General features: G+C 49.7%; 5 protein-coding genes across 6 annotated transcripts; 2 read left to right on the plus strand and 3 right to left on the minus strand.

Moving 5' to 3' along the window:
* Positions 1-933: 933 nt before the first annotated feature.
* Positions 934-16,969, minus strand: LOC131286027 (DNA-dependent protein kinase catalytic subunit-like). The gene is made up of 3 exons (XM_058314885.1): positions 16,831-16,969; positions 14,028-16,755; positions 934-10,468 (listed from the first exon to the last, which is right to left on the minus strand). Exons 1-3 carry the CDS (start codon positions 16,967-16,969, stop codon positions 934-936), a joined length of 12,402 nt encoding a protein of 4,133 aa, XP_058170868.1.
* Positions 16,970-17,400: 431 nt separating this feature from the next.
* On the plus strand, positions 17,401-19,146 carry LOC131286028 (UMP-CMP kinase). Its single transcript, XM_058314886.1, has 2 exons — positions 17,401-17,962; positions 18,409-19,146. The coding sequence occupies exons 1-2, from the start codon at positions 17,522-17,524 to the stop codon at positions 18,751-18,753; spliced, it is 786 nt and encodes a 261-aa protein (XP_058170869.1). The 5' UTR covers positions 17,401-17,521; the 3' UTR covers positions 18,754-19,146.
* Positions 19,147-19,471: 325 nt separating this feature from the next.
* LOC131286673 (putative GTP-binding protein 6) lies at positions 19,472-21,191 on the minus strand. Its single transcript, XM_058315659.1, has one exon. It carries the CDS (start codon positions 21,159-21,161, stop codon positions 19,503-19,505), a length of 1,659 nt encoding a protein of 552 aa, XP_058171642.1. The 5' UTR covers positions 21,162-21,191; the 3' UTR covers positions 19,472-19,502.
* Positions 21,191-21,627, minus strand: LOC131286674 (transmembrane protein 141). The gene has a single exon (XM_058315660.1). It carries the CDS (start codon positions 21,542-21,544, stop codon positions 21,191-21,193), a length of 354 nt encoding a protein of 117 aa, XP_058171643.1. The 5' UTR covers positions 21,545-21,627.
* Positions 21,628-22,045: 418 nt separating this feature from the next.
* Positions 22,046-25,439, plus strand: LOC131286501 (conserved oligomeric Golgi complex subunit 3). 2 transcript variants are annotated; one of them, XM_058315461.1, is made up of 7 exons: positions 22,046-22,223; positions 22,290-22,780; positions 22,846-23,193; positions 23,263-23,426; positions 23,486-23,625; positions 23,698-24,794; positions 24,861-25,439. In XM_058315461.1, the coding sequence occupies exons 1-7, from the start codon at positions 22,046-22,048 to the stop codon at positions 25,302-25,304; spliced, it is 2,862 nt and encodes a 953-aa protein (XP_058171444.1). In that variant the 3' UTR covers positions 25,305-25,439. The 2 variants fall into 2 exon arrangements, with proteins under 2 accessions (XP_058171444.1, XP_058171443.1); XM_058315460.1 differs by having other exon boundaries at positions 22,046-22,219; positions 22,280-22,780.
* The last annotated feature ends 1,424 nt before the right edge of the window (positions 25,440-26,863 follow it).

The following is a 26,863-nucleotide window of genomic DNA, read 5'->3' on the forward strand; positions in this document are numbered from 1 at the left end:
CGATGGGACAAGCTAGCCTCATTTAACACATCCTTGAAGTTACTCATTATAATGCAGGACAACCTGGGACACAACCCGTTCAACGGTTTCCCAAACATAAGCCAAATGGGCCAGTGCCTCGAGCTTCACGTGAGTTTTCGTGCCCATACATTCAACGTCACTCTTAGCTGCGTCAATGAGTCCGTGCCACAGACGGTCGCCGACGACAGAAAAAGTAAACTTGCCTTACTCTCGTTCTTGGACTACTATCACGAAAACGAGGGTTTTATTGTAGTGAGTGGTTGCTACTATTACAACAAAACGCAATATAACTACGGAAAGCTAGTGGCGGCTCCCGTGGCCGATTTTGAAAGACTTCAATCCGCACTAGCCGAAACGATTTACGACGTGTATAAGCATGACTATCAGTTCATTTCCTATGACCATCCGTGTACGTGCAATTTTCGCAACGCGTTTTTGCTCAAAACGGGCAAAACTCTGCAGCCGCCACAAATCGAACCGTTTCTACCTCCTTACGCCAAAATTGTGGTGTACGTTGCGATTATACTTGTCTGTATCGTTGTAGCTGTTACTAAGGTTAAATAAAATGACACTGTACGCGTTAGAAGAAAACTTTTTCTACGACCACGCGTGCCATTACATTTATTGGCGAGTATGTTCTTTTATTAGGTCACAAGCCTTATTGAAAATAGTTCATAGATAGGCATATTTTATTATCGTTGTGCTGATACATTTGGTACTTTTGTATAGATTTTGGTATTGAGGAACAAGTTTATCATTTCGAAGTTGATCAAGTTAAATAAAGTATAGAAGCTAACTTATAAATACTTTTCTTATTTTGTCGGCGAATCTTCTTTAACACAAGTGATTTAAAACCTCCTTATTTCCAACAATAATGACTTATAAAACTCACAGAAATAAACAACAGCCTCCCTAGAACCACGGATACCATCCACTATAAGCGATACCGAGCAACTTCTCATCGGTGGCCAGCTCCAACAGCATACCGACCTGCATCTCGGTGGAAAGCTGATCCGGATTGTCGGACTCTTCCGCCAGCTTGCTCGACAACTCAGTGGCCGCCTGCACGATCGCCCGATAGCCCAACAAAAAGTTGCGCTGTCCGGCGATTACACCCTGACGCAACTCTTCCAGGAGCAACCGCTTCGGATTGGCCCCGGATAATTTCCGTATTACGGTCTCGACGCGGGATTCTGGATGCCACGTCGAACCGTGCGCCGTCGACGGCCCTCCCGTTTCCTCTCCACCAGTGGATCTTGCCCGTGCCGCCTCCAGCCAATCGACGGTTGGTTCTCGGATGAACACGTCGAGACAAGCACGCAACAATTTCCGCGCGTCCCGCAGACACTGCAACGTGTACAGGTGACACTTGTGCAGGACACCGGACAGCCGCATCGGTTCCATCACGCCAACGAACTGGGGCGTCAGACGGAACGGGACTAACTCCGGAACACCCAGATCACGTGTACCCGCCCCGAAAGCGATACCGAAGTCGACACCCACCAGATCGCCGGTGGCCCGTTCAAGCACGATGTTTGACAGATGCCGATCGCCGATGCCGAGCACCCAGCAGGTGATGTCCATCGCGGCCAGACTGCGACCAAAGTTCATCCGCAGCCGGTAGAACGCTTCGGGCGAGGTGGTCATATCGAACAGTGCACGCTTCAGTGTGTCCCCGCGTATCGTCTGCGACAGCTCGATGTACTTCAGCCGGAACCGGGCCGGAGGGCAATGGGACGCAGCCTGTCCGTACAGTGCCTGCGAGTCGAGTCGCGACACAGCTTCGTCGCTCACACTGGCGGATACCCGTTTCGAGGCGACTCGTAGAAACTTCGCGTACTGATCCCGCACGTACGCCTGGCCCCGATCGTTGGAAGGGTTGTAGCGCGGACCGGCCTGCGCCGCAATCTGCTGCAATGATACGGTGCCCTCGAGCCACTCGATCATCCCAAAATCGGACCGTATCGGTACCACCTGGTAGGTACGCAGTTCAAGTCGTTGCTCCATGCAGCGTCGATCCAACCGCAGGTGGTTCGTTATCACCTGCTGCAGCTGCTGAATGCGCTGATCTTGCCGCAGATCTTCACCGTACTTTGCCAGAAATCGATACTGTCGGCCATCGCTTCCGCGAAACGCTATCAGCACCGGTAACCGAAGCGTACCGTACACGATCAGATCCGGAAACACCTTCACCAGGCGCACTTGGACGCCGGGTGTTGGACGACGTTCGTTCATCGTGTTATACTGCCCGGGAAGTTCGATCGTTTCATCAAGCTGCTGGCCACTGTAGTGATAGTCGGCCAACCAGGGCGAAAGATCCTCCAACTGGACGCGATGTTGTTGGGCACGCGGTCGCAGAGCTTTCAGTGCACTCTCCATTCCGCGCAATCGTTCTTTGATCGCTTCCTGCTCGGTGTCCGGATGAAGATCGCGCAACGAAAGCCACTGCACGACGTACGGGCACAGCGCCCGGTACGCCTTTCCGTACCGATTGTCACTCGCTTCCACCGGGAACACATTCTCAACGGCCCGTTCTATATACGCCCGGTAGTCTTCCGGGTTGGAGAAGGTTGTTAGTTTCTGCCACAACCCGGTAAGCATCGCAAGGAGTCGCATTTCGGGCATTACCACTCGACACAGCTCATCCACGAATCGATCCATTGTGGGGTGCTTTAAGGCAGCACGGAAACGGCCGATAAAAGGTCGTTCCGAGACGGATCCGTGTTGTTCCAGTGTTATCCTTGCCGGGAAGTACAATGCCATCGGGTAATCGGTGGCCAATCGGAGTAGAAGTTCATCAAGGAAGCTTCCACCACCACCATCAGTCTGTACATCCGTCGCTTTGACCTTGAGGTAGGACAGAAGCTGTGGAATCCAGGGAAGAAAGTTCCATGATGGCACCGAGCGGGAAAGCTCATCGAATTCTTGGCGAAGTTTACCATTGTGCAGGTTACGCAACTGCAATAGGACGGGAAATAGTTGACGGGCTTCCCGAGAGCCGTACTGTATGGCGGGGAGTAATGATGTGACAAGCTGACGTTCGGCAGGAAGTTCCACCTGCTCCGGTTGCTCGGTGTCCAGCTGCTCGTAGCTGTACTGTGCCATGCGGAAGTAAGCGTCCGCTAGCTCGTGTGGTGAGGTACCGCCACGTTCTAGTCCACTCCGGATCGCGTCGATACTTTGCTGAAGGCAGTGGACTGTAAACTGCCGCAAGGCTTCATTCGGTCGTTCGCTTCGGATAGCGTTTCCCGCTGTCACGCGGATAACGTCCAACACGGCATCGTTCACCCGGTCGTGGAAAGATTCACCGTAGTGGAAAAGTTCCGCCCAAGCAGCTCCCATCGCCTTCGGAACGGGTGGTTCGTCGAGGTGCTCGAGGGCCGATTGTGTAGTCAAGTGCGCCAACCGGCGGAATCCTTTAAGCAACTGAGAGGGATCCGTTGGAGATGCGCGGGTTAGACGGGCACGGTCGTAACGCATCCGGGCAATACGCCGTCGAAGAAGCTGCTCACGTTTTATCGCTCCGTCCGCTTCATCGCCACGCAGCCGCTGGATCATTTTCCCGGCGTAGATCATGTTACTCTGTTCGAAAGCCACCTCCAGTAGGTGCAGTTCCAGCTCGAACAGCAATTCGGACAGCTGGGATAGATGTGTCGTCTCTCCATCAGGGGTCTCGCGAGATTTTTTCTCGAGCTGCTCCACCAGAAACCTCCGGTGGGCCACGATCGTATCCCACGTGATGAGGGAATCGGTCACGTTCGGTTTTGCTTGACGCCAACTATCGACCAAGCGTTTTACCTCACCCCGACCTTCCAAGAGTTCACTGTAGGCGCGCAACTCAACTACCTTGCGCACGCCGAGCAAACACTCGACGCGGAACAGGTCCGACAGAACCCCGGCGCAGTGCCACTCTTCCAAAAACTGACGTTCCGTCTGCTCAGCGTACAATCGAGCCCGTACCAGCTCCCCGCTCGCAAGATTCAACGCCGTCAGCTCCTCGCCAAAGTGTTGCTGGATGTGTTCCGCACGGGGCGGCATGTGCATCCACTCGTCCAGAATCCGACAAAACTCTCGGCCCCGCTCATCACCCGCCATGTTCAGCCGGACATTGCCGTGCATGTAGGCCGGCAGCAGGTTATCCTGGTTCCACTCGTCCGTCCACAGCTCGTCGTGACCGGTCACCTGTCCGCCGATCTCCTCCAGCAGCACATCCCACTGTCCAAGCCGCATCAGACAATCGTACGCTGATTTGTAGCAAAAGTTGCGCTCTTCGACCCGTGCCGGGCTTGTGGTTGCGATCAGTTCACTGTACGCACGGTACGCCTGATCGTACTGTCCCAGGGCCTCCATTTCGATCGCATCCCGTAGCCGCGGATTACTATCCAGCTTGTCGCCAAAGATTCCTGCCACGGCGTCGTGCTCCCGGAGCGTATGGTAGAGGGAAGAAAGTTGCAACCAATGATCCGCCTCGGATGACGCATGAGAACCACCGGCCCTTACCGATTGCTCGTCAAACTCCGAACCGTCGGTAAGCTTGCCTTCCACGTAAAGCACACCCATTGTGAGCATGTTGGACACGCCCGCCACCGAGGCAACGTTCCGCGGGGACAACGTTAATCTTCCCGATGCCTTCCCGAGGCTCAACTCGATCAAACTCCCGAACAGGTTCGGATCGCACGCTTTCGTCGACTCGAGAATGTGCTGCAGCGAGCGATCGAGACGTTGAACAAATCGATCCCACTCGACGCGAGGTCCAGGTTGCTCTCCGGTCAGATCGTCCGCGATCCCGTTGAAGATGGCCACAAACGTTTGCCTTGCACATGCGGCATCACGACGGCAGAGCGCTTGCAACGGCAACAGAAATGCCAAGAGGTTAATCTGCAGATCGGGATAATCGGCGAGCCGATACCGACGGTACAGGGTCACCCGGGAACTACCCGCGCGGCGCTGTTCGGTACGTTTCCGCTGGGTAGAATAATGACGACCCACGGCCCACGATGTCTGTCGCTGCCTGTTCGCTTCACTATCCTTAAGAATTCTTTTCCGTAAACGCTCAAACGTACGCTCTTCCATGTTGGGAACCTGCTCCTCCTCCGGGGTGAATCCTCCTCCTGCCTTCCTTTGCGATCTGCGATCGAGCTGCAACGAGCTGGCCTCGAACAGGAGCGAGTTTTGTGTTGGCAACGCAAACGAATCCCCTGCTAGGGTGTATCTCGTTGGATCCTGCGTCGGCTCGAACTCGGAGTTGTCCGTTTCGACACCGGAAAACTGTGTAGCTTTTATCATCTGCTCCATCTGCGACCCGCGGCCAGTTATGTACGTTTGCAGCTGACGCTGGGAAGAAGTTTCCGCAAACAGTGGTGTGAGGACGGTGGCCGAATGGCGCTGCCGACTACCCGTCTCGATGGTATACTCACGGAACTTTACGTCCGTACTGATGTACTCATGCAGAAACAGCCGATCCTTGGACTCCCGGCAGCGAATAGCAGGATCGAACAGTAGCGCCACTGCACTGCCAAGGAACTCCGCCTCAATCGAGGGATCATATAGTTCGGTGAGAAGATACAGGAACCGCTCCCTGACATCTTCCGGGAGTTTCCCACTTTCCATAAGATATTCCAAAACACGTGTACGTACGGAAGACACCAAAGTCGAGTCGGTGGTAGTGTCGTCCGTTTCACATAACCCCTGCAGCAGGTACTTCCACACCGCTTGACGCTTTTCGTCGGACAACTCGCCGGCACGATGTTGGTGAATGTAGATCAATATCTCGTACGCAACGGCACGGGACGCAGGTTGGGTAGTGCGCTGCGTTGCCACCCCACCAACAGGGTCGATTAACTGCTGGATTTCCTGCAGCTCATCGACCAGCACCGGAAGGGCACGATTGAGCAGATGCAGTGTGGTCAACTGAAGATCGGCATCGCGCAACAACTGCGCCAAATCCAACGAAACAAGTTCCCGGTACAGCTCATTGCGGAATCGTTCGATACGTCCACCAAGCAGTAGCTCCAAACCTATCCGTTTTTCCGCAGCGCTTGCCGTGGGAATGCGGAAGCTCACGATCGAAAGAAACGGATCGGCAATGGACGGGAACCCTTTGCTGATTTCGTACACAATTTCGAGAAACTTTCGCCCCTGCCCGCGATTAATATTGGACAGCAGGTTAATGCAGCACGTAAGAAAGTCCTCCCCATCTGCGCCTTGGCTGCCTGCCGGTTCCTGCTGATCTTCCGGCACACCGGCGGGGTAGAGACGTGCAAGGCAGAGCCCAAGCAGTTGAGCGGCCGGTTTGTAGATAGTGTTGTTGGGCGCATCTAAGCATTCCAGAACCGCACGAAGATAGTCCTCTCGGTTGCTTTCGCTCCAGGGTACGAGACGGCCGCCACCGTTTATAAGCACGATAGTGCTCAGCTGTATGCCAGCGGCCAGTTCAAACTGGGACCGGTCTTCCGACTGAGAAGAACCAACGTCCCGGTTTGTGACCATTACGAAGAGAAGCTCTGTCGGAATGGTTAGCACATCGTGCCACTGTTGAATGAGCGCTCTGATCAACTCTAAGTTCAATCGAAACACCTGCTGACGTACGCTACTGCCCAGCTGTTGGCAGCAATGCTTCATAAGGAAGCGCAACAGTGCGCTGGCCAACGAGGCACTTTCATCCACGACCCCGGGTGCTGGCAAAGGAGGTCTGCGTGTGCTCCACTCCAAGATAAGCGCGATCAGATCCGTTACGAGTGTGTTTAACCCGTTGAATATTTGGCCATCCACAATCAGTTGCATCAGCGGAGCAAGTAGAAGGGCTGCGTGGTTCGTCAACTCCCGGCGACAATTGTCGATCACCTTGGCGAGAAACAGGCGTACGTTTTTGGGTTGCCCTGGATCGATAAGAGAATCCACAATGAAGCGTACGATCGGCTCAGTTGTGATACCGGCGGTGGCCATATGCCGAATGCACCCACAAACCGTAGCCATCACTTCATGATCGTTAATTTTCGACCGTTCCAGTGACACACGGGACAGGGTACCTTTCTGACGCTTGGAAAGTTCGGTAGCTTCGCGCAGGGCAACTTCACGGGCCGAAAGCATCACTGAGTTGTTCAAATCGAACCGGGACACCTGCTGACTGAGGGACGATTCGGCCACCACCGAATCCAGGCCCCGATCGGAGCGGGTAGTAGCGTCAAGATCTTCGCGTCGTATGGCGACCCGCTTCTCAATGATCCGTGGCGTTTCGTCGAACTCCTGGCCCGACTCGAGGTAAGTCGCATCGTTGCTGCAATGGATCAGAAGGCGCCAGAGGAACTCACCCTTGTCGCGCGTTTCCCGGAAGATCAGCACCGAGTACATGCGAGCGTTGTCGTTGGTGTTGGAGATCAGCGCCACTAGGGCGCGGTAGGCCGCACACTGGAACTGGCGGTAGAGTTCTGCCACCTTAGGATCCTCCGTGCGGAACGGTATCGCACGCACGTTGTATGCCCGTTTGCTAAAGTCTCCTATCAACCGCTTAGCCCGTACCGGTTCTCCCGTTCCCGCCTCATAGAGTTCACCCGCGACGGTACAGTTCTCCGCCAGCAGCATAGTCTTGGGTAGTAGGGCGGCGTACTGCTCCACCAAACGGAACGCGGCCGCTCGATCAACCAACGCATGCTCCAGATCCCATCCCGAGCGCCCAAGCAGCTCCACGTTCGCCATTTCCGAGATGGAGCGGATATTTCGTCTATAAAACGCCGTGATCGTATCGTAGCTGCAACGCCACAGACCCGTACAGAGGTACCGCTTCAGCACGGTCGCCCTCACGGTGGGTGCGTATGAATGGTTCTCAAACAGGGTCCAAATCTCCTGCAACCGGCTGCACTGCATGTCGGTGGTTTGTCCACCGAAGAAGCGCTCGATCGCGTCCCGTACTTGCCGCTCGGCCACGTTTCCCTCGCCATCCGGTGCCGTCATCTGAATGATGGCGCGCAACAGTAGCGGCGAGCAGGACACAACGAGCGCATCGAGCAGACGCTCGAGACAGTTGATGAATTCGGCCCGCTGCGGGCTGTTCGGGGAAAACTCGGTCGAACGGAGAGGAAAGTGTGTCGTCTGGAGCACCTCCAGTGCGTCCTCGAGTGGTCCGCTGCCCTGAGCATCGCTTCGTTCCTCCGCGCTCAGTAGGGTCGGCAGCAGTACGATCGCTTTGGATTTCAGTGCGATCGGATTACTGGCAGTGCCGAGCAGCTCAATAATCCACCGTTCGTAGGTCGGACCCGTTTTGGTGGAAATTTCGTGTAGCGGAAATGGGCACACCATGGCCACATTGCCCATCAGCTCGATCAGCTGTAGATCGACCTCGCCGAAACGATTCGCTTGCGCCCGCGAACACTTGTAAATACAATCCCAACCGAGCAGTATCGCTTCCGTCAGCTTTCGCAACCGTTCTCCCTCGCCAGGGTGCGTTCGGTAGAGGTATTCCATCAACCCGCACAGGAATTGTACGATAGCGAGAAAGTTGTCCACGATGAGCGTATCGAGAAGGGCGGCCATGCACGCGGACGGATTGGCAAGAAACAGACCGAATATAGCCGGTCCAAAGCAACTAACAAAGTGCTGCCCGTGGCGAATGTTGGGCTGCAGTTTGACACAGTTCAAGCTGTACTGGACGGTGCGGTTTAGGAGGGTCTCGTCGACACGATCACCGCCGACGGTCGACAAACCGAAAAGGGCCTGCAGCAAGCCCGTTCCCCAGCGGGCGGCAGAAGGAGCCAGCATGACCCTCGCACCGTTTTGTGCGATGTTTTTGTAGCAAGCGTCCAACAGTTTGTGGGCTACTTTATGAAGTCGCTCCTGGTAATCGTACATTAAAGCCTTTGATCCATCCACGGACTGCTGCTGGAGCTTCGCAATGAACAGTAGTCCTTTCACGTTCTTTTGGTCAGTCTCACCAATGGTCCGTTGAAGTAGAAGGGCATCTATGCGATCACTAAAACCTTCGGCCAGAGCAAGTACTTTTTCCGAAAGTTCGCGCGCAAAACTTGACTGGCGATTGGTTAGCTGTAGAACTAGTGCTTCCAGGAGCTTCCAAAGTCGTCGATCCGCGTCAAGTTCGTGGTACGCAGGGACACTGCAATCCAATCCAAACTGCTGAGACTCGAACAGAAGCTTCAAAATAAACCCAACGGTCGAGTGATCCTCCATCAAATCGATAACCATTCGATCTTCAGAGAATCCACCCTCGGTGTTTGCGCTGTCCAGTACTATCGCCAATAGTTCGACAATCTGAACCACCAGGGCCGCCTTCAGTGCGTCGTAGCGTACCAGTTTGTCCGCGTTCATTCGTAGCTTGGGACTGCTGGCTGAATCCACCTCCATCGAATGATCCAGATTGACCAGATCGAGCAGTTCTTGCATGGTTGCGTGGACGAGTGTTCGTAGAAAGTACTGTACCACCGGAAGTACCCGCGTTAGTAGCTGCCGGGACGTTTCCTCCGGAAGAAGCTTTTCCTGCAGCAACCAACAGATTATGTCCAGCGTCGCGAGGAAGTACTCCAGCCAAAGATGCACGTCGTTGACAGGTGAGCGTGCCATCGTGCGTTCCCGCAGGATCTCTAAGGTCGGTGTCTGGCCGCAACCCTGCACGATACCACTGTGAAGGCAGACAGCATCAACCAGCTCGGGAGTGTAATATTTTTGCAGAAACTCCACTCCATTCGTCACGTCCCTCACGGCAGCGGCAAGGCGTGGAAAAAGTTGCATACATTTGCGCCTGTAAACCCGCTGTCGGGCAGCACACTGACGGAACAACCAGCAGACGAGATGCTGAAGCTCACCACCACCGATCGCCGGTGGAACGATCTGACGGAGGTCTTTCAGTGTTGGATCCACGTCCTGTCCATTGAAGAGTACACGACGCTGCTCGAGTATCTTGACCGCGTGGTCCAGGGCCAGCTCAAACTGTGCTAACCCTCCACCACCTGATCCCTCCGACACTCCTTGCTGCTCTTCGGTCATGCAGAATCCGACCGCCAGTGCATGGGTAAGCTCGAACCAATATCGCACCAGATGGCCGTCGTCCTGGGCGAGCAGCCGGAAGAGGTTGTTGAACGCCAGCGCGGCCCCATAGCGACGCGAAGTGTCCGACTCGAGGGCATACGTTTTTAGCGCCTCCAGAAGCGTGCGCTTGGCCTTCATACGATCGTCGAGCGAACGAGAAGTGCCACTCTGGCGGTTGGTCCACTGCAGAAACTCACGCAAACCCCGAACGGCTAGATCCCGGATGGCAGTGTTCTGCGCGTTCGAAGTGGCATTCAGCAGGCAGTCCAGTAGGACGCTCGTTCCCTGCTGGCTAAGCTTCGACGGTTGCGTCAGGTAGTGGATGATTTGGAAGAGCAACGGTTCGAACATTTGACACACCGCCAGGTCGGTGTCGCAACTGAGCCGCAGCATATGGCGGCATAGCTGTGACCTGCAATGTGAAGAAACAAACTTCATTGATGAAATTGAGGACATAATGGATTCCTGTACTTATATAGTACCTGCCCTTCAGTAATTGATGGCAGAAGTTAAAATGATTGCCTTATGAAATAGTTGTTAGTTGTTCTGGGAAAGTTTCCCTGGTTATGGATCGTCAAAAACGATTTCCAATGTGCACCCAATTCCAAATAGCTTACATTATTTGGAGAGTCATAATCATATAGTTTAGTGTCTTGAATTGTTGAATACTCAGAAATTGTTGCCTCCGAATAAAGATGAGTCTAACACATCGTTGGCTTTGTTGGCTGGTCGTGGAAATGCTGCAGTCCCTCATCTACCACGGAAACCCAATATTGGTTGTAAATTGCATGTGCTTGAAGCCGACACAACGGTGGGACAAGCTGACCGCATTTAACACTTCCTTGAAGTTACTCACCATAAAGCAGAACAACCTGGGACACAACCCATTCAACGGTTTCCCAAACATAAGCCAGATGGGCCAGTGCCTCGAGCTTCACGTGAGTTTCCGTGCCCATACGTTCAACGTCACTCTTAGCTGCGTCAATGTGTCCGTACCACAGACGGCCGCCGACGACAGAAAAAGTAAACTTGCCTTACTCTCGTCCTTAGACTACTTTTACGAAAACGAGGGTTTTATAGTCCTGAATGGGTGCTATTACTACAACAAAACGCAATGGAACAACGGAAGGCTAATGGCGGCTCCCGTGGCCGATTTTGAAAGACTTCATTCCGTATTAACAAACCGTACAAACCGAACGCTTTTCGACAACTATGAATTCGACTATCAGTTCATCTCCTATGACGATCCATGTACGTGTAATTTTCGCAACGTGTTTTTGCTTAAAACGGGCGAAACTCTGCATCCGGCACAAAACGAACAGTTTCTACCACCTTACGCCAAAATTGCGGTGTACGTTGCGATTCTACTTGTCTGTATGGTTGTAGCTGTTACGATGTTGAAATAAAATGACTCTATACACGAAAGAAGAAGACTTTTCCTACGACCATGCGTTTGTTGCGGCATTGATGCCCACTGTAGAAAGATTTAGATCGATTTTGAATCAAAAGTAGATTTCCAATATGTTTCGATTTCACTATGAAAGATAATAACATCTAATGGAATAATTGCACTGGAAAAAGTTTATCCACTTTCGAATCATTTGTAGCTTTCTGATGTGCCATTCATTATCTCTCTCGTAACGTATCGACAATGGATAGTTATTCCATTCCAAGTGTGTTCTTTGAAAAGAAGAGTGTCTTTAGTACATACACCACGCTCATAGCCAACGATACATCGAACGATGCGTCATCACCTCCGGTGGCTTGTTCTTGTATACTTGCTGCATCATCTTCCGCGAGGACAATTCGTGCTACTCGAAAACCACGTGTGTTATGCGCCCACTTTTGAGTGGGATAATTTGGACGAGTTTAACAGCACCCTGAAGCTCCTCGCGATTAAACCGGACAACAAGGGTCGCAGCCCGTTTAACAGCTTCCCCAACATAACTCAGCTGGGTCGGTGCCTTGAGCTGCATCTGGGATTTCGCAACCGTGTATTCAACATCACCCTGACGTGCGTCAACGGGTCCGTGCCGTGGGTTAACGATGGGGGCGAGGAAAGCGAACTGACTACAGCGTCCCAGATCGTCTATTTGAAATCCGATGTTGGATTCATTTTCGTAATGGGTTGCTACATGTATAACACAACGCTTTCGCGCATCGGAGAACTAGTGGCCGCGTCTATTTCTGACTTCCATAGGCTGAGACCTAAATTAAACCAAACGAAGTACTTAGATTTAAAATTTAAAGAAGACATTTCCTACGATCACGCGTGTAATTGTAATTATCGACATGAGTTCTTAATAAATACGACTCAAAGATCGCGGTCGAAACGAAATGTATTAACTCCCACATCGCGTATTGGAATTGGTGCGTTTGTTGGGTTTGTTCTTTTTGCCTTATGTATATTGGTGAAGTTGATTAAAAGCAAATAAAAAGCATAAGATAGCATAATATGATGAAAAGTAAATAAAAATATAATAAACCTATAAGAGTCAGGTAGTATCATTTTGTTCTCGCACAGAACCGTTCCATCCAGTTTTGTTTCAAGTCGCTGCTGGTGTCTTTTCTGGACATTATAGTGTGGTTTGCAGAGTTTCTCCATCAAAATAGCACCAGGACGTCTCGCAAGTCTTTAAAACATAGCCCGTGCTTCGAACATTGATTCGATTTCACCTTCAATTAAAACTGTTAAACTTGAGGTTCTTCTTTTTTACATCCTCTTTCCCCTTCGCTATTTCAAAGACTCCAACTATTCCCAGTCCTTCATCATGTACCCTTTCATCCTTTTAACCATTATTATCTAATGCGCTCTTATCACTAAACATTTTTCTAGAAATTTATATTCTCGATAGACTATTTCACGGTGTAGCGCTTTAAAATACATGTGCTTTCGTCTATTTGTAACGAACTGGTATACAAATTGGTGAATGTAATGCCGATAATGCATGATGGACATGTGTGTCATAATCTCGTTGATTACCAATGTGGGTGTGATTTTACTTATAAAGCTATTTTTTTCACAAGAAAACACATAAAAGAAGCATAAAGTGCTAGCATTTGTTTTCGATTCATGTAACTTGATGGTTATTGTGCGACAACCGTATGCTCAAAAAAACGTAATCGATCATTGCATGTACTCAGAATATATAAAAGGGTACCGAACACCATTAGCAATCAGTATAAGTAAACCCTGTGTTAAAAATGTCTAAAAGCCACCAATGGCTAGCTGTACTAATCCAACTGTCCTTCATCGTGCCAGGACACTATCCATTATATATCGATAACAACAGTTGTTTTTCGCCCTCAATCGACTGGTACAACCTAATCGAGTTTAATAGCACCTTGAAACTACTCTCGATGGTTCCGGATAACGAGGGTCACAGCCCGTTCAACAGCTTTCCCAACATGACCCAGATGGGTCAGTGTCTTGAGCTGCATCTAGCGCTTCGTGACCATATATTCAACATTACTCTAACTTGCACCGGTTGGTCCGTTCTGACGACACGGGGAGATGAGGCTGAAGGTGAACTGGCCGCACTGTCGGTTATCGATTTCTGGACAATGGCCGGCGGGTACGTAGTAATAAAAGGTTGCCTCAAATATAATTCATCAACAAATCTTGTTGGGGAGCTGATAGCGGGACCAACGACTTCAGATTTCGCACAGATTAAAAATAGGTTGTACATTCTCGGGTATTCCGAAGGTGAGTCGGTTTTGAGACAGCCCATTTCGGACTATCACCCGTGTACATGCAATTATCGCAAACAATTCTTGTTTAACACCGCCAGCACTCACGTACTAGTAAAAGACGTATTCTACCTACCATCGACAGTTACCATTGTAGTGTCTGCAGTCCTTATGATGATTCTTTTGTGTTTAGTTTTGAATACAATTTTCTACAAATAAATGCATCTTATTTCTGCTAAACAGAGTACATTATTTCTATTCTCACCACCCAAGTAACTCACCATAATCCGTGCAGCTGATCCTGATAGTGAATACCGAGCAGGTAGAGGACCAGGGTGTGCAGTAGCTCGCATGCAGCCAATTTTGTCGCTCGATCGCTCGACTCCACGGCTAACAGACAGACGCGGCCGATGATGCTGTCCAGCTTGACACAAGGACGCGATCCACTGGCGCACAGTAGCCTCAGCTCGATCGATCGCTCACTGTCCGCATCCCAGCGAACTAGCGAAGGTTCCTCCACCGCCAGCAGTGCGCCACCAATAGGACCGTCTTCCGGAACCATCCAGCAGCACTCGTTCGGTTGTAATTCACCCAGGAAGTGTAGTACGCGCATCTGAAACGCTACCAGTTCACTCATCTCCATATACTGCTCAATACGGTGCTGCTGTTTGATCCGTTCGATTCGTCCCGGGGTCAAGTTTGCTGTCCTTTGGCGTTTGAATTTGGCCAGCCGTAAACTGACCGCAGCCGATTGCGTCGAGTCACGCGCCTGCAGGTACGGTTCAAGCATGGGCAACACCTGGCGCAGAAGGGACTCTCGTTGGTCTGGGCGCACCGGGGGTTCATTGAAGTGCACAATCCGCTCAAGACAGCCGAGCCCGATCCGAGCGATCGAAAGTAAACCGCGACCCAAACGGAAGGTTATCTGAAAAACGGCCACCATCGGGGGTTGCTGACGCTTTTGTTGATCATCAAGGAAAGCCATCAGCAAGCGGGCGGGCGTGTTCAGTACGAACCGAAGGCAGGCCAATTGCAGCTCCCCGGTAGCCTGCAGGGCCGAACGGATTGTGCTCTCAAGGTAGAAAACCAGCAACATCCCGTGCTGTGTCTCGCGATCATTTGTGCGAGTAAAATATCCTATCGACTCTGCAGTCTCAAGTCCCATCTCGATCAACTTTACGAAACCACTGACCAGCGGATGCCGTAGTGATAGCTTAACGAACTGCTCAAAGTATCGCCGAATCCATTCGACGAACATCTCGCGGACTGCGGTTCGAACGCTAAACATTACTTCCCGATATAGATCAACAAGGTTGAGGAAGATGTGAAAATCCTTCGGTTTGTTCGGGATCAGATCGAGGTTGGGATCACAGAAAAACAACTCACGTTGCTTGCCGAGCTCGTCACGGAAGCTTCGTTTTCGCGTCGATAGATCCAGCTTTTCGACAATAACAAACAATGTACGCATGAGGGTGCTATAGATGGCGCGCGATAACGTTGCATCCTCCATAGGACTTTGGTCGACGTTTTTGTTGCATTTTTCCAACAATCCTTGCCAGAGCGGGAGATAGGCTTTGTACGTCACTAGCTCCCGTTTCCAATCGTATGGGCGGGAAGTATCGTTTCCGGTGGAAGGAGCCGATTGATCGTAAGGAAGGGAATGCGTACAGCTCCAAATTATTCCCTGGAGAAACACATTGTCGAGCAGGTGCTCTAGGGCGTTTCCTCCGAGCTTGCCGATGTTCTCCAGCGTACACAGTAGCGACTTCACGATCAGCTCGTGATGTACGGAAGGTAGGTGGTAAAAATCTCGTATTAATGCAACAAGCATCGTTTGTACAGAAGCAAGCTGAACCGTGCTAATCTCGAGGGCGTGTGTCATTATTTCCGACAGTGCCTGCATAAAGTCGGGCAAATATTCCAGCATATCACCTGCCGAAGGACGACCGCAGATACCCTCAATACGATCCAACACGTCCGTCAGTAGATCGTTGAGTGATACACTGGAACCGGACACACGACGGCACGGCCCGGCCATGATACCGAACCCTCGGATTGCGATACGCATCTCCCAGCGCTCGGTCGAGGTGGAGTTTAGTAATTTCCGATAATACGCCAGGTATTGGTTTAATACGTCCTTCGTCCGTGGGCATTCACGCTGGCTTTCGGAAACACTTTCCGGATACGATAGTACCCGTGCTACTTCCCGATGAAACGCGTACAAGGCCGTTAGGGCAACTTGTCGATCGTCCCGATTCGATGATTTAATCCACCTCCCGGCCAAAACCGTCTGCCAGTGGACGTGATCTTCGTATAGGTACATAGTAAACAGTTGGCTGTGGTCCGCCAGCAGCTGCAGTGCATTTCTAAACACGATTCGTTCCGAACGACTCTCGTCGCAGATAGAAAGTTTCTTCACCAGCAGATACAACCGTTGGCGCATTTCCTTATCCTCATGAGAGGGGGCGAAATGAAACAGGAACATATCCAACCCTCTTATAGCACCCGCTAGCGACACCAGCGAGGGATAGTTTTCCTCCAGCAGCTGACTTTCGGCGGTGCTTAGGAACGCATCACGAAGCCGGTCCGGCTCGGTGACGCATTCCGGAAAGTGCTTCGCCAGCTGGCCCAATAGTTCGTACATGTTCTGTTGAAAACGATTCGGTAGCTTGCGGTGCTGGAACACCTCAAGCAGCTCTTCCACCAGCAGTCCGAGACGTTCGTAGCTATCCTTTTGAAGACTTCCATACGCGATGCCGTCCTGCAGAACCAAAGTAGCCAGCTCCCTTTCCCGGGCCGTCACGGCCGATGATTGAATGAAACGCAACGTTATTGATACGATGGAACCCATCCATTTGCGCAGCAGTGCGGAGTGCTTTTCGATCATCTTGCGAAACAGTTCGAAAACATCTTCATTTACCTTCGCCAATTGTTTCGCGTTGCTAAACGAACGTTGCAGAAACGCGATTAGACTATTCGGTGCGTCTAATAAGCATTCCAAGGCGTATTCTACAATTGAAAAATGTCGCTTTTTAATATATTGAACAGGAAATACATCGAGTGTTTGGCGGGAACTGTTCTTACCGGTTTCAGCTTGGCTTTCAGTTGTCGTTTCCACTATCAGCTGGGTGATGCTAGCAATGACACTGCGTGCTCTGGGGACCTGCTGTGTATCCAAGCAGGACTTCAATTGTCCCAAACAGGAACGGAGTTCGGTAGACATAATTCCGTTGTAATCTTTCACACATAATTCTTAAACATTCGAATGCATTCTTGATGCTTCTTGGACGACGGATTTCGAACCGATATGATGCCTAAAGAAACGCAATAACACAGGGATAGCCACCCAAGCTAGTTTTGACGTTTGGTTAGAAATCAAAAGAGGTGGTTTATTCCGGCCGGTTGTGTGCACGCTTCTTTGCGGTTTTAATCAAATAAACTGAATTCAACCACATCTTTTGTAAAACGACTCGTATCGTGTCTAATTATGGACGATGCGTCAACAAGTATAAACCGAATCAAATCAAGCTTGAATCGAATTAAATTGAGTCCGATATGAATCACATCTGACTCGATTCCATCAAATGGGATCGACTCTTTTGCAAACACTACACCGGAGTGGAACTCGCGCAAAAAACAGGTGGACTTGTTGAAACAAACCAGGAACAGCCAGGAAGTGTTTTTCCCCATTCAATCGATTTATCGGTGCTGTTATCCTGTCGCATCCCGTGCTGACGTGTTGACGTGTCGGGGCGCACACTCATTCCGTCGTTTTATGACTTTCATCGTCAGTCGTTCGGCATCCTCGACCCTGCACCTTCTCAAAAACTGCTGGTCACCGATTATCGGGAGACAACAACGCTTCGTGCAAACGTTAGACCGCGCGAAACTTATCGCCAAGCCTCCAGGTCAGTGGCAAGGAAGAACTGCATCAACCCTAGTTCGAACGTTCGTAACATCCGGCGTCAGCATGAGCAAACCAAAGGTAGTATTTGTCCTTGGACCGCCCGGCTCTGGCAAGGGTACACAGTGTGAGAAAATTGTGAAGGAATTTGGCTACACGCACCTTTCCGCCGGCGATCTGCTGCGTGAGGAACGCAACCGCGTGGGGTCGGAGTACGGGGCACTGATCGAGGACAACATCAAGAATGGACGAATCGTACCGGTGGAGATTACCTGCGCCCTGCTGGAGAACGCCATGAACAAAACCAAAGAGGTAGGGAATAGTGTGCAGGGCAATAATTAGCACAGCCAAAGGCTAAATTAGGTAATGTCAATTAAGAAGGTGTTTGATGCCATGAAGAACATTTAGAATGTATTCTTCTTAATCGAGTTGGTGCTTTTGATAAGAAAATACTTAACAGGGGAGAGGTGTTTCATTCGCTTATCCCTTACGTGCAACATTGTTACACAATCAACCGCGTTATTATCGAAACCAGACAATCGGAATTAGTGATGGCCTCGGTGGGGGTTAAATTGTATGTTCTCAAGTTCAAGTCACGCACTCACGCACTTTTACGCAACCCGAAGAAGGAAGAGATATTTTTAGAACCCAAACACCACGCGCAACACAACCAAAAGCACCAGGGTGTTCGATGTTTTAATAATAAGAATACTTTCATTCATTGATTTTGTTTTTCTTTGAAATCCCAACACGCACAGGCCACCGGTAACGATCGATTCCTGATCGATGGCTTCCCACGGAACGAGGACAACCTGCAGGGATGGACGAGTAAGATGTCGGACAAGGTCGAGCAGCAGTTTGTGCTGTTCTTCGAGTGTTCCGAGCAGCAGTGCACCGAGCGATGCCTGAAGCGCGGCGAAAGCAGTGGCCGCTCGGACGATAACGCGGAAAGTTTGAAGAAACGCTTCAACACCTACATCAACGATACTGTCGGCATTATCAAGCACTACGAGGAGCAGCAGCTGGTGAAGAAGATTGACGCCAGCGCCGACGCGGACACGGTATTTGAGCGTGTCAAAGCGATTTTTGCGGAGCAGAAGTAAGATGCCAACGGTAGCGAGGATAGCGGCTCCCATCCGTTTCGACGTTTGACCATTTTGCAAAGAGCTGTTTGTTTGGTGTTCCGGAAGCAATACGTCCTCCTCTTTTCGTTCGTTCCAAACGGCTTGGATTTGAAAGCAACGAAGGGTTTCAACGAGACCGCCAACATTCCTTATAGAGTCGATGAAGTTAAAAAACAAGCATAACAAAAAAATCAATCGCTGCAACTCCCTGTCCCTGCCTTCGTTTTTTCCGTCGCATGAACAACCACTTACTGACTACAGTATTTAGCAGCTGTCTACGGAACACTTTGGTTTTTCGTTTTTACAACCCCTTAGTAATAGATGTAGAAGGAAAAATAGTCAACGATGGGGAAAATTAAAGAACCCCTCACGTGTAGAGAGTAAATGTTACTGCATTTATAACCGTTTTCTGCCAGCTGATTAGATTCCGACGCACTGAAATGATTCGCTAACGCCTTGCTCGAGGTGGTGGAACTGGTTCCCTTAAGTCCTTCGTAGTCATCCCTCTGTCCTTACGGTGGCCGTTATCTCGGTGAATTTAAACGAATTGAAAGAGGATAATAAATACCTTAAATGTTAACGTATGTACGCGGTGGACAGTGGGTTAAGTTGAGAGAAACAATGATTGAATTTTTTAAACGGTTAAAGTCACATAAAAAATAACCATTGCTTTATTAAACTAAACAAAATATATTACAACAAATCATTTACAAATATTTCCCTACGTTTCATCCAGTGGCTCGATTTAGGATGAATAGATGACGAAACTGTTGCAACTTTGCTTTCGTTATGACTGCACTCACCAGTAACCGCTCGGCGTTAGTTGGGTCGGCCGCTGTTTCAGTAACGGCCGCATGCTTGTACAACCATGCCACCTCCTGACCACCCATCGGAACCTTTATTACCATCCGCTGCCGGCCTGTCACCTGGAGTACTTTGCGTTCCACCTCCAGCAGAAGCTCGTGAATTCCGTGCAGCGTTTTAGAGGAAACAAGATGTAATCGACCGTTCGGGGTTTCGTCATCAGCTCCAGTTATCACCTCCTGCCGATCTTCCACCAAATCAACCTTATTACCCACGTTGATAACCCTCTCCGGGGCTAGCGATTGCTCACCGTTGCGCATCAATGTGCGCAAGGTTCGCTCCACGTGGGCCTTCTGTTCGGTGCAATTTTCGTGTGCCAAATCCTGCACGTGCACGATCACATCCGCCAGCATAGCGTCCTCGAGGGTCGCTACGAAACACTCAATCAACCCGGTAGGAATATCGGCCATAAAACCAACCGTGTCCATGTACAGCACCTCAAGCTTGCACGGTAATAAACCGGCGTGGGCCGTTACGTCCAGGGTGGCAAATAGTTGATCTCGCGGTTGCAAATTTTGCTCCTCCGTAAGCGCTTTTATGAGAGAAGTTTTGCCCGCATTGGTGTACCCTACTACGGCCACGACGGGGAAATTTTTCTGCCTCCGTCGGTTTCGTAGCAACTCCCGGTGTGAATGTATCATCGCCAGTTCGTGACGAAGCTTGCGTTCACGCAGTTGTAGCATCTGGCGCTGCGAATCGCTGAGGAATATGCGGCCTGAGCCCTTGGATGATCCTTCCTGATCTTTAACCTGCGACCAGATGTAGGGGAGCTCGGCTAGGGCCACCTGTAGCTTTGCCTCCATGCTGACAGCGTGTAGGCGAAGGATTTGTACGACGATCGAGTAGCGATCCATGACTGGTAGCCGAAAAGCTTGCTCGAGCGTTTGCTTCTGTCCGTAGGAAAGTGTTCCTTTGCTAATGAAAACACATGTCAGTGGTGTTCCCGCTTCTTGTCTTGCTCTTAACGTTTCTTTAAGCTCCTCCAGCTTTCCAGTCCCAAACAGTTGCCTCTTGTCCAGCGTTTCGACTGGAATTTTCAAGCTTAGTTCGATGTTCCACTTGGGCAGCGAACGAACGAGCGCTTCCGCTTCCTGCAGCAACAACTCTGGTGCGGTGGGGCTTTTTCGTGGTCCCCACTTAATGTATGGTTGTATGATGGCTACGTGTTGAACGTTTTGGATGCGTTTCGTTACGTGCATTGCACTGGAGGCAACTGAATCGTACTCTCGATCATCGATCAGCTCTGAACGTTCGATTGATTCCTCTGGAAAACCTTCGGCCGTGTTTTCCTGACTGTTGTTGTTGATCGCTTTATGTCGCTGCCCCGCCACCTTGCCTCCTTTGTACTTGCTTGAGTCGGTGTATTTTCGGCGATAAAAACAGAACTGTGTCACCTGCTGCCATTTGAGCAGATTATCGGTCGGGTTCTTCTTGATATAAAGTTGCTTTACGGTTTCTCCACCATTCCGTAGATCGACAGCACGGAATAGCATTCCGATTTTGCCCCTGGATAAACGGAACATTCTGTTGCTACCTCGCCCTGTTCTTTGGATTAAACTAACACTTCCTTCGGCGCTACACCTTCCGGTGCCGCCGTATCAAGAGTTTCCTGTAGCACACTGTACTTGTCCTCTACTGCCATCCAGCGTGCCTGGCAGGCACGCATGCGGTCCGACGTTACCTTGTACGATGCAACGGTGGAAACGATGGCCGCTACTAGAATGTTGCCCTTTTTCGTGTACGGCAGGTAACGCTGACCGACCTGCTGTAGGAAGTAAACGCCGGCGAACCCGAGTGAGAATGTCGCGAGCCCAGTAAACAAGGATCGCGTCGAACACTCGATGTACGAATCGAAACCGGGGTGCTTTTCACGCTGTTGGTCCTTCAGCAGGCGTATATCGTTCATTTCGGGATCGAAGTGCAGCCAAATGGTGCCAAACAGTTCTTGCTCTTACGCAATATCAGATGAAAGTGTTGTCTTTGGCTGCGGATTTGTTTTCTGTAGAAAATAAACACGCACAAAACGTGGGATACGGCAAAGTAACGATTGTGAAATCAAAATAAACCCGGTGATGCTTGACAGGAGCTGAAGATCAGCTGATGGGACGGAACGGCCGTGTGGATCTTTTCATGCTGATATTGTTGAAATAAAGAAACAGGTTTATTCATATAAATAATGAAAAAAATAAACCATTTTCCATCGTAACATGTGTAGCATAAATAATATATAAATAAATATTTTAAATAATTTTTACAAAGATGATTTTACACTTTTGCATAACTTATACTTTTTACTAGTAGTGTACCAACTGTCACTTGATGCCAACAATTCAACGTCATCCAAAATTGTAAACAATAACACGTCGCACCGTCCGGTTAGTTGCATTTTTAGTGATTTTAGTGAAAAATGGAAAATACCGCTACACTTAGGGCGGACAATGCGAACCTACGTAAAATTCAAGCGAAGCTGGTACAGTGGGAACTAAAGGAAAACCCCTTAGCGCCTCTCAGTACCGCACAGACCGATTTCATCAATCGTCTATCCGACTTGGCCACTGGGAATGTTGCACCAAATGGAGAGGTAAGTGAGAACCTTCGAAAGTTGGTCTATTATGTTTAAGGTTTGCTTGTCCTTTCCCAGACGCCGACAGACACGGTGGAAAAATCCAGCGAGCCAACGGAGGAGCTACCGGCATCGTTGGAACAGTTTAAACAATCCGCTTGCGTCATCGATTCAACGCAGAATTTTCTTTCCTGGTACAACTCGATCGATGCCGAAATTCTTGAACATTTCGACGATGTGTACCTGGAGTACTACGAACAGTTGCGATCCCGTGCTGGGGAGTGTGACCATATGCTGAAGGAAATCGACGTGTCGCTGGAATCGCTTGGCAAACTGACGCAGGAGTTTAACTTCGTTTCGGAGAAAACATCCTCCCTGCACGAGGCAAGTGAAAGCTTGCTCCAGGATCAAACGAAGCTTTCCGACACGGGTGAGGAAATACGGAAAAGGTTAAAGTATTTCACGCAAGCGGAAAGCATTTCCCAGCGGCTACACAATCCAACGTTTTCCGTTTCAAACGATACGTTTGTGGATATCCTTAACACTATCGACGATTGCATCGAGTATATGCGCGTAAATGTGAGTATGAAGGCGTTTATGGGTTTGATTTTTCTTTGCTAAAAAGATACACCTTTCTTCCGTAGCCTACGTTCAGCGAAGCATCGGCGTACAGTGTAAAGTATCGCACCTGTCTGGCTAAAGCGACGCAAATGATGAAAACGTACGTGACGAACATACTCTCGAATGCGACCGCGCAAGTGATGGCCCCGAAAGGATCCGGTGCACCCAAGTCCTTGGAGGCTCTCGAGCAACCGAAAGTGGGTGATCGTTCGGCTGAGGCAGCGTTTGCGCTGTTCTACGGAAAATTTCAAGCATCTTCATCTCGTGTGCAACGCATCACCGCCATGATCGAGGAGCGGCTCGATCGTAGCCCGGACTATGAGCAGTTGCTGGGGGAACTTCATCAGACCTATCTTACGCAGCGTGCGGCGGTAATGGCGGCGACTAGAAAAGCAAATTTGATTCACCCGTTTTAATCAAATTTGTTATTCTTTCTGTAGATAATGAGCACCGGAGTCGATCAGGCAATCAAAGATCTTGCCAAAAAGCATAAAGGTGATCACTGTGCGCTGGTGAGATCAGCCTGTGCCTTCATGGTGCACATATCCCAAGACGAACATCGTCTGTTTTATCAGTTTTTCGCCAAACCAAGTGGACAGTTGATGTGAGTATAAGCTATTATCCTATAAAGTTTCCCTTTTAAATCAACTTCAATTTCCCTAGCGGCTACATGGAAGGACTATGCACAATTCTTTACGACACACTTCGGCCGTATATTATCCGAATCGACCACCTGGAAACTTTGGCCGAGATCTGTAGTATACTAAAGGTGGAAATGTTGGACGAACACGTGACGTACAGTCGTAAGTAGTTTGGGCATTTCTCAAATGTTTACGATATAGTTAAAGATTTTCTTCCTTTTCCCTTTCTCGTAGCCGATTCTCTGGAAGCTTTCGCCAAGATTGTCTATCAACTGTTACAAGACGTACAGGAGCGCATCGGTTTTCGGGCACAAAACTACCTTGAGTCGGACATTCGAAATTATAAGCCATCGGCAGGTGACCTTGCCTATCCGGAAAAGCTTGAAATGATGGAAAGTATTGCCCTATCGCTGCAGGACAACAGTCACCATTATCATCACAATCCACATCAGCATCTGCGGAGGGCGGATTCGCGCAGTTCAATCACTTCCGGCGTATCGATGGATACTTCCCTCGATGCGACTGCGCCGACGGCCGAACACACGCTGAAGGTCCGTTCGGGCAATTCTCCGGCCGATCTGCACGGCATGTGGTACCCAACCGTGCGCCGTACGCTGGTGTGCCTTTCGCGGCTGTATCGCTGCATCGACAAGTCAATTTTCCAGAGCCTTTCCCAGCAAGCGCTAACGCACTGCATCCACAGCGTGTCGTCAGCGGCGGCCCAGATTGCCCAAAGCCGCACCACGATCGATGGCGAGCTGTTCGAGATCAAACATCTGCTGATCCTGCGCGAACAGATTGCCCCGTTCCGGGTAGATTTTACGGCGAAGGAAACGAGTCTCGATTTCAGCAAGGTGCGTACGGCGGCCTACGAACTGCTGCAGAAGCGAAAACAACTGTTTTCACTCGGATCGAACAATGCGCTGCTTGAGTTTCTGCTCGACGGTACGCCGCAGGTTCGCGAACAGTTGCTCGATTCGCGTAAGGATGTCGACCGACAGCTGAAGACGGTTTGCGAAACGTTCATTCGGGACGCGACGAAGCAGCTGGTCGGTCCGGTGTTAACGTTTATTGAATCCGCCCAAGGATACGTGAAAAATCAACCCAGTGCTGGAAAGTCAGGGGCTGCTGGTGCGGCGAGCGGAGGTGCAGTAGCGCAAAGTACGGGGATGGCACTACGCATGGCACCATTCGCGGCTCCGCAGCAGATTAGCTCCATCATACAGGAGTGCCTACGAAACATCAAATCAAAACTGTCCGGGCTACAGCGATCGATGCAGCTGTATCTGGCAAACAAGGACACGGAGTTTATTCTCTTCCGACCGATACGGGTAAGCACGGGCGAATCGTTTCCCACACCTTTGGAGAAGCTAATACTGTTCCGTTTCACCCCATAGAACAACATCATCGGTGCGTTTGTCAAACTGGAACAGATACTTCTCCTCAATGCGTACACGAAAGATGACCTTACCATCGTTAGCTGCCCTTCTGCGGAGCAGATTTCGGTGCTTCTTTCGAGTGTCAACCTGGCCGGTTCAGGCACGAGCGATCCGACGGTGGCAGCCTTTGGCAAAACGCAAACGACTGATGCACAGCGTAAGATCAGTACGTCATCGATCAGCAGTGCTGGAAGCACGAAGGCACCGATCGAAAAAAAGGTTAGCTTTGATAGTGGAGCGAACACGGTGGTAGAAATCGAAAGGATTGAGGTTGTAGGAGAGTCCCTCGGGGAAACGGAGATAGAGCAAGGAAAAGAGGTTTTGGTGGCGGACCAAGATAGTTTAGTTGGCGAAAAAAACGCAGAAGCTAAAAGTATTGGCGTCGAAGCGGAGCGAGCTTAGATAAATTTAATATTCCAAATGTAGAGTTATCTGCTATACAACGGTACGATTTAACACGTTTAATCGGTTTAATTTACATCCTATCGAGATGCACTTTTAATGTTATCCCAAATAATTTAGGAATAAAACAGTAAAAACGGTTAAAATAAATATAATAGCTCTACTGTTTGTGTCCCGACTCGCCCCATTTCTCTGGTTCGTAAACATGACCTGGTAAGACCATTTTTCTGCCTCTGGAGTGTGTTAAATTAAAACTTGAACGGTTGATAAAATCATACATTTTTATTCGTTCCATATTCGCCGTTCATTCTTTTTTTCCACTTCGTGAAGTTACAGATCTTCCTTGATTGGAATAGCTTAACCAGGTTGCAACCGTCTTTTTGAATCGGCCATACTGATTCCAATTTGACTTTTTGGATAATAAACTGTTTGCAGTTGGTTGGTTGAGGAATATCGAAACAGTTACTTTTACTATGCGTTGGATGTATAACATCGGGTAAAAGGAAAATGCATGACGATAAGGGTATGAATTGAAATACAATGGGAAAAAGTTATTTGAAAATTTCCTTTTCAGTCTAAAGTTCCAACCAAGGTTTCTTAACCTGTATCATAAGGTAAATATTAGTCTATTAGTGATGGGAGTTGCGGCTCTCGGAAGGGATCAAATCTTTTAACTCGGACTCGGAAAAGGAAGCATCGGTTGATCCTCTCCTTTCCATTCGGTTTGATCAGTTTACTCGAATTCTCGTTCGGTTCTCGACCACGTAGTTTTTTCTTATGCACGATGTTTCACTATATATTCAACTGAGAAAAAGGCTCGCTGTACGGATTGGATTAAACTATTCCATCCAGCTCAGACCTCGCATTTGTAGCGTTAACGAAACGCTCTTCTTTGTATGAACCAATTGAGCTCTGAGAGCTGTTTAATTACCAATACAGGTATCAATTACCCACCACTAGATCAATTGTGAATGTCACAAATGACACACGGCCGCCATTGTGAATGTATTCACACGTATCCATACACGGAATGGATGTGTTGGTGCAGACCGTTCCAATGTGTTCGTGATCCAGCCGATTCTCTCAGAGAGAGGTTGCTAGAAAAACGCAAACAAAACCGGCGGTGCGGCGTCAGCGTTCGATGTCAAGTCAGTACCAACTTGGAGTTGGCCGCGGTCGGTGCGCGTTCGAAGAGTTTCTCGTAAGTGGTGTGGCGCCGCGCGAGTTGGCTTCCCAAAAGAAAAAAAAATCCTAAATCCGATATAAATAAATAAGAAAAGTAAAAAATAAATACAGTGGAATCGAGTGCGAACGTGCGTTCTAAGTGCACATATGAATATTGTATATACATTTCATTCACATCTTCTCGCGTACAGGCCCAACGGGTAGTGCTTGTGGATTCTATAAGAAAACAAACCAGTTGTGAGCATCCTGTCTTGTCTGCGGTTTCGTTCACGAGGTAAATAAAATTTCATTCGCCGTGTGCTTGCTTGCCGTGCGTGCGCCGTAGAAAGGTTCGAAAATCGTTCGGTGCCGTGGACAGATCAAGATGAGCAGAC

The sequence above is a fragment of the Anopheles ziemanni genome, chromosome 3 (genome assembly GCF_943734765.1).
Source record: "Anopheles ziemanni chromosome 3, idAnoZiCoDA_A2_x.2, whole genome shotgun sequence".
In the NCBI taxonomy this organism is placed as follows: domain Eukaryota; kingdom Metazoa; phylum Arthropoda; class Insecta; order Diptera; family Culicidae; genus Anopheles; species Anopheles ziemanni.